This window comes from Tupaia chinensis, unplaced genomic scaffold, assembly GCF_000334495.1.
Source record: "Tupaia chinensis unplaced genomic scaffold, TupChi_1.0 Scaffold146828_1, whole genome shotgun sequence".
Taxonomy (NCBI): domain Eukaryota; kingdom Metazoa; phylum Chordata; class Mammalia; order Scandentia; family Tupaiidae; genus Tupaia; species Tupaia belangeri.
The window spans coordinates 907,371-914,289 of record NW_006206682.1 but is presented as its reverse complement, the minus strand read 5'-3'; the positions used below and the strand labels follow the sequence as shown (position 1 = coordinate 914,289).

The 6,919-nt window shown below is 56.1% G+C and overlaps 1 protein-coding gene across 3 annotated transcripts in view; it reads right to left on the bottom strand.

Moving 5' to 3' along the window:
* Positions 1-4,598: 4,598 nt before the first annotated feature.
* Positions 4,599-6,919, bottom strand: part of FAM3D (FAM3 metabolism regulating signaling molecule D) — a 38,664-nt gene continuing 36,343 nt past the window's right edge. For all 3 annotated transcript variants that reach the window (XM_027768541.1, XM_006169145.3, XM_006169146.3), the window contains one exon: positions 4,599-5,004. In XM_027768541.1, the coding sequence (XP_027624342.1) occupies positions 4,915-5,004 (90 nt within the window). In that variant the 3' untranslated portion in view covers positions 4,599-4,914. The remainder of the gene's footprint in view (positions 5,005-6,919) is intronic.

Here is a 6,919-nt window from a genome sequence, read left to right as displayed (position 1 = left end):
GCTCTTTCCTGGCTGGAGACCCCCTGCACGCACGCACACGCACACGCGCACGCGCACGCACGCCTGTGATCTGGGGCTGGCTGAGGCTGGGGGATCGAGGCGCTGGGACCCTGTGGGTGTCTCTGTCTCGGACTTATGAAAGAGATACACTTAAAATAAACAAAAGGCGGGGTTCCTCAAGTCTCACACGCACTTCCTCGTCACCTCTCCCGGAGCCATGACGGGGATGTCGAGGACGCCGACTCAGGCCCTGTGCAGTCCCCCCATGCCATTCAGGGGGAGCAGCCGGGAGGGGAGGCAGGGAGGGGTGCAGCCGGAGTAGGGGGAGAGCAACGGTGCTTACTTCTGAGTAGTTTTGGGGCACGTGCATCTGAAGAGTCTGTTTCCAGTAGTGATGGGGACAGACTGGGACCTCAACCCTTATTCTGAGGCTCTTTATTCTGTGTGACTTTGGACGAGTCCCTTGGCCTCTCTGAGCCTCACTGTCTTCATGTGTACGAGGGGGTGAGGGCGGTTCCCACCCCGTGGGGCTAGGAGGATGCAGTGAGGCCAGCCATGGCCGCTCGGAGCAGTGCCTGGAAAGGGCAGTTCTCCATGGAAGGGGGCTGGCCTCCGGCTGCTAATGGAACCCGGGATAAACCCACGGCCCCTGGCCGGCCCAGACAGCCCTTTCCCCACAGGAACCTCGCCGCGCTCCCCGGTCTATCTTGGGCTGCCACCTACTGGTGAGGACCAGCGTTACAGCCTCTGGGACGATGGCGATGGCTGTGGCTGAGGAACAGACATGTCCCCATCCACACACTCTTTGGGTTGGGGCGCTCGCGGGCAGGGAGTGGAGAGAAGTGAATGCACGCCCCAAATTCTAAGGCTGTGATTCCCTTGCAGGCATTCCCGAACCGAAAGCTTGTCCACCCCACTGAGAAAATTATTCCAAGTCCTGTCCGTTCTACTTCCTGAGTACCCCCAACAGGTCCCCTATTTCCATCCGCACACCCCGCCTGATCCAGGCCACCGCACTCTATCCTTGGGTGATGTAGCGGCCTCCTCACTGGCCTCCCTGCCTCCACTTTCTTCTCCACAGAACAGCCAGGAGTTTCTTTTAAAATCCAGATCGAGTCATGTCACTCCCCAGCTTAAACCTGTCAATGTCCCCACTGTCCCAGGACAGGGTCCATGCCCTTCTTGTCCAGCTCACAACACCCTCCAGCCTCCCACCATGCCCACTCAGCCCTGCTGCCTGCCCTCTGCTCTTTCCCACCCTGTTCATGCTGTTCACTGGCCTGGCACCCTCCTCCCTCCCCTCTGCACGGCCAACTCCTGTTTTTCTCAGGGGTGCTGTGTAGATATTGCCTCCTCCAGGAGGCCTTCTCTGATTCCCCAAGGCTGGGATGTGGCCTCTGGATCTGCACTCCCTACAAGGCTGAGGGGGGCGCTGTGCTTGGTCTGCCCCCTCAGTATCTCCAGTTCCTGCCAGTTCCCTCGCACAGCAGGTGTAAGAATGTTGACTGAGGTCACTGACTCTCAGCCATATTCCCGGCCCGCTGCCCTTCCCCAAGCCTGAGCAGACCTGGGGGTGCCTCTCGTGGCTACAGTTTCTTAAAAATGGTGCGGAGAATCTCGGTGTTTGCCACTCTGGTGAGGCCTGCCCGGGGAAGGACCAGTGTGTGGCTGGAGACTGGGGTCTCCTGGGCCAGCAGCGATGCGCAGCTGCAGTGGGTCTTCCACGTGGAAGACAGTGGGTTCGAGTCCCCGGCTGACCCGCACACGCCGGGCGTGCGGCTCATGGTCCTGACTGGCTGGAGGTCTGAGGGGAGTTGCAGCGTAGGACCCCGTCGAGGGCACTGGTCTCTCCCTGTCTCTGTCTAGTTTTCACTCTCATGAAAAAAAAAAAAAGTTTTAAAGAAGAAATGTGGTCTCCCCGGTGGGTTTGGGAGGTGGGACTGAGGCCAGCTGGGCTTGAGCTCCGCACTTGGGCTAGAAGGGGCAGGCGGGAGAGGGCGGGGTGCGACAGCCTCAGTTCCCCGCTCAGGGGTTTAATCACCCTCAGGAACACCTCGCCCCCAGGCTCGGGGCTGGACTTTTATATTCCTGCACCAGACAGTCCTAGCCGCGGCCACCATGGGTGACAGACATCCCAGCATCGCCTGGCCTCTCTCTGCGCTTGTGAGCAAAGAAGGTGCAGGCGCCAGAGGGCAGATCTGCAGGGAGGAGTCGGGACGACCACTAGGGGGCGACGCCAGGAGGGCCTGGGCAGGACACTGCTCCGCTGGCTGTCTTTCCACGCCCGGCCCTCTAGGCTTGCGGTTCTCTGATTCAGCCAGCTGGCATGTCGTCGTCTTCTTTCTTTAATTTTTTTTTAGAGGATTTTGCCTTAGGGTGCATGTGCTCGCTGGAGAGAGAGAGACAGAGATAGTGAGCGGGAAAGCGAGAAATCACCCCCCAGGGGGATGGCCACACCGCAATCCCTTCTCCATTCTCCTCTCCGGATCTTGGGCCAGGCACGCACAAGTGCTTGGTGTTTCAAACCACCAGTTTGGGGCCCCAAACCACGTCAGCCATGTCCAGCAATGCACCATCTGCTGACCTCGTCGGTCTTCCTTTTTATTTTTTTTTAAATTTAGGACTGACCTCATAGCACACCAGTTAAGCCCTGAGCAGAGGGAACCAGATCCCATGTGGCCAGCTGTGGTTCGAGTCCTTGCCCTGGCAGCCTGAGAAGTGCAGCTGGCCCACGTGCATGTGTGCCCCAAATCCTGATGGGATGGGGAAATGGCGGGAAAAGGATTGTGGCACGACCATGCCCTTTTGGGGGGTGTTCTCTCTCTCTCTCTCTTTGGTGAGCATATTCACCATCTGGCAACAGGAAAACTATTTTTTTTAAGTATTTATTTATTTAGTCAGTTCTTCTACGGGAGAAAGACAACAGGGTCCTCATGCATTCTCAGCGAGGGTCCAGGACACGAACCCAGGACTTCTCCTCTATGGATCCAGTGGGTTACTGCTGTGCTACTGCCTGGCCCCTCCATCTTCTTTACAGCTCACAGTGTTGCGCAAGGCGGCACCTCCTCTTACACCCAGGTGGCCACCCGCGTCTTTTCAAGCAACTGCCACCGCCAAGAGCTGTTCACGTCGCCTTGTCTCTGGCCACAGACTCGCTTTAGAATTGTTTTACCTTGTAAAAACTGTGTAAAGAATTCTTAATTTAATTTTTATTTATTATAACTATTCTTCAGTGCCTCCAGAGAGAAGCGCGGGGAGACGAGGGAAAGCAGGTCACCAGGTCTGAAACTTGAACTGTGGTGGGCCACGTGGGAGTCCAGCACCTTAACCACCATGCCAACTACTGGCCCCCACTTTAGAAATCTGTACTTCTTTTTCTTTCTTTTTTTAAAACATAAGGTATTCTTGCTTGTTGTAAACAAAAATTCTTAAGCATATAAAGGTATTTATGGGGTACCAGCAGTTAGCATAATGGCTATGGCGCTGGACTCCCATGTAGTCGACCGTGGTTTGCGTCCCGAAACCCGGTGGCTTAAAACTCACGCCGGGCGCATGTGCATGCGTCCCAACATCCCGAGAGGAGAATGGAGGAGAAGGGATTGCGGCATGACCATTCCCCCTGGGGGGTGATTTCTCGCTTTCTGTCTCTCTCTTTCTGGCAAGTGCATGCACCCTATAGCAAAAGCCTCTCCAAAAAAATAAAAAAGAAAAATAAATAAAATAAAGGTATTTATGGTACTAATGAAGATTTCCTGCCACCTTCAAGCCCAGGGTGGGTTTCTGGCCGGATATTTTCCCAAGCATTATATTATTGTATTGATATGAGTGTAAGTTATTTGGGGTCCCAGCAAACTCCCCTCTTATCCCTGAGGGTGATCTGGGTGGGATGGGGCTGGAGGAGGGGATGGAATTGGTGGGGTGGCTGGCCGGGTGCCTTCTTCAGACGCCCTCAGCCCAGCCTGCTCAAAGCCGTCCCACCAGGCTCTGGGTGTGGATTTTGACCGCACTGCCTTTGTGGCTGCCATGGATCCAGCCAAGGGTCCCACACTCTGTCCTCCTCTCTACCTCAGGCCCTCTTGGCACGAGTGAAGACATCCCTGTCCCCAGGACTTGAGGACTGTGCCCCCTCCCCCCATTTCCCTTCTTCTGGGACTTTCTGCATCGCACGTGCGCCCGGTATGCTTCTCAGGCTACGCGGGCCAGGACTTGACCCACAGGGTCGCCATGTGGGCTCCAGCTGCCTTAACCATCACGCCACGGGTGGGCCTGTCTGCTAACCTTCCCGTCCGTCTCAGCCCTGTCCCCTTCTCACCTTCAGCTCCGGATTTCCTCCAGCGCCCTCTCAAACAGCCTGTCCTGCCAGTTCTCGGCGCCCGTCCTCTGGCCTTCTCTGCTCCTGTCCACCTTACACGCTGCACCAAAACCAAGAACGCTCTCGTCCCTGAACAAAATCTCGAACCAGCTGCCCGGCGGAGAGCCTGAAGCGGCCACTTGCCTGTCCGGCCTGTGGCCCATGCTAACCGAGTCTAGTCTGAGTCACTCTTGGAGAGAAACACAGCAAGTCAAGTGGTCAGAGAGCTCATTCAAAATCAGCAAAAGTAAAAAACGTTTAATTCTGCTCACTGTGGGCAGTCTGTCCTTTCTGGGCTGTCGGCAGTCCCTGACAAAGCATACCTGTGCTCTCCGTGGCCCCAGAAGGACCCCAAGGCTGCTCCTCTCCCAGGAGCACACCCCAGCCCCAGGGAGACTTTCGTGGTCCAGGAGGGGAGCCCGCCACAGTGTGAGGCCCAGCAGCCCTGTCCACGCCACTTGCTCCTCCTCCGCACCCGCCAGCCCAGCTCACTGCAGCCCAGGCTGGCTCGGCGGTCAGGAGGCGCTTGTTCAGGTCCTGGGCCCAGGAAGAGCACAGCCAGTCTAAAACACCTTCCGGGGCACACAGCCCTCCAGCTCCAGGAGCTCCGGCCACCCGTCGTATTTGTTCTTATCCGGGATGTTCTTCGAGTACTAGAGAGAGGAGAGGGAAAAACAGCCTGAGCGAATGCAAGAACGCGTACCTGCATTTTCACTGCACTTTAATAACTGTCTTATTTAACTTCGTTTATTTCTTTAAATTTGACCAGAGAATGACAGAGCAAGAGAAAAAAGAGATAGAGATAGAGATAGAGAGAGAAAGCCGTCAGGTCCTGAACTAGAACCAAGGTCAGCCACATGGGAGTCCAGTGCCTTTAACCACTATGCCCCCTCTGGCCCCACACTGTGCTTTAAAAGCAGCACTCCTGCCTCCCCACAGGGTGTTACTAACCCATTGCAGTGATGGGAAAACTGAGGCCCACAGAGGGCTGCCACTTGCCCAGGGTCTCAGAGAGGGATCTGAGCTGCCTATGCGACACAGTGGGACTATCGATTGTTGAGGGGCTGGGCTTGGAGAGCTTAACCTGCTCCTCCAAACTCTCCACTGCCCTTCCAGGGCGTCCCAAGTAACAACAGTAATAACAGCAACAGAAAGCGGGCCTAGTCTAGACGCTGGGGCGCTGGTTCCTGCCAGGCATGTTCCAAAAGGCCTCGTGCATCTAATCTGCACGACAGCACTGGGAGGTGTGGACCGTTGTCACCCATTCTACAGACAGGGAGACTGAGGCACAGAGGCCAGTTATTGCCCGGGGCCAACAGGTGGCATAGTGGTTCAGGCACTGGACTCGCACATGGTTGACCATGATTCGAGTCCCAGACCTGACGGCTTAGAACACAGCAAATAAATAGATAAATAAATACATGTTTAAAAAATATATGCAACAAAAATAAAATCAGTTCTGATTGTGTTTGACATATGTGGGCTTAGTTAATTGAAGTAAAAACATAAACGGTAAAATCTAATACTATTGGGATAATTGTGGCCGACACGTAGGAAGAAAAAAATTCTTGGTGCGACTTTTCTTCCTTTCCTTCTTTCGTCCTGAGAGAGGGAGAAGACACCCCCCTAACGTGAGGCATGCTCACCCCGCAATCTCTTTCCCATTTCTGTATCCTGTCGGAACTTTGGGAACACACCCATGTGTTCCTGGCACTTTTTTTCAAGTTGCCAGGGCTGGGATTTGAACTGTGGGGTTGGCCATGTGGGAGCTGACTCCCTTAACCTCTAGGCCAGGCGCCTGTGGATGGAACGACAAGCACGGGTTTTAGTTGCATCACAGGCTTTGGCTGGCTGTGGGGTGATGGTCCCCACCGCGGATAGTAGTTGGGGAAGACTGCGAGGCCCTCCTGACTTGGGCCCTCCGGAGTGCTGGCTCCGCTCGTTTTGAGGCTGGAACCTAAGCTTGCACCTGTCCCGCTGTGCCGCCTCGAGGCTCACCCAGAGCCCCACTCCAAGCGCCCCACGGACAGCCTGGAGCCCCCAGCCCTGCCTCCTGCAGTCTTCCCTCGGAGGGTGAAACAGTCTCTCCTTCCCCTCCACCACAGGCAGAACGAGTCCTTGTTTAATATTCCTAACGTCCGGAATACCTGCCCTTAGAAATGCGCACAGACCACAGACCAAGCCGGTTCTTCCAGGCCCGAGACAGAAATCCTCCTAGCCCCATCCGGCCCCCTCCCTGGAGCTCAGCCCGTGAGTCCCGCAGCTGCCCTGTCCTCCTCTCAGCCTGGCCACTCCGCCCTGCAAGGCCTGCTTCCCTCCATAGGCGGCCAAGCCCAGCCGGGGGCCGGTCTCTTGGCCACAGGCAGTCCTGCATGACAAATGCAGTTGGTCACTGGGCGGTCTGAGAGCTGGCCCAGCGGGTGGCGGACTCTCCCTCTCTGCTTCCTGGGCTGCATCACGAGTATAAATCAGGCCTTGCGCGCAGCCTGCTCAGCACGCCCCTGCACAGAGCAAGTGCTCGCTGAGGGGGTTTTCCCTATCAGTGGGCTCTTGCCACTCTCCTGCTGA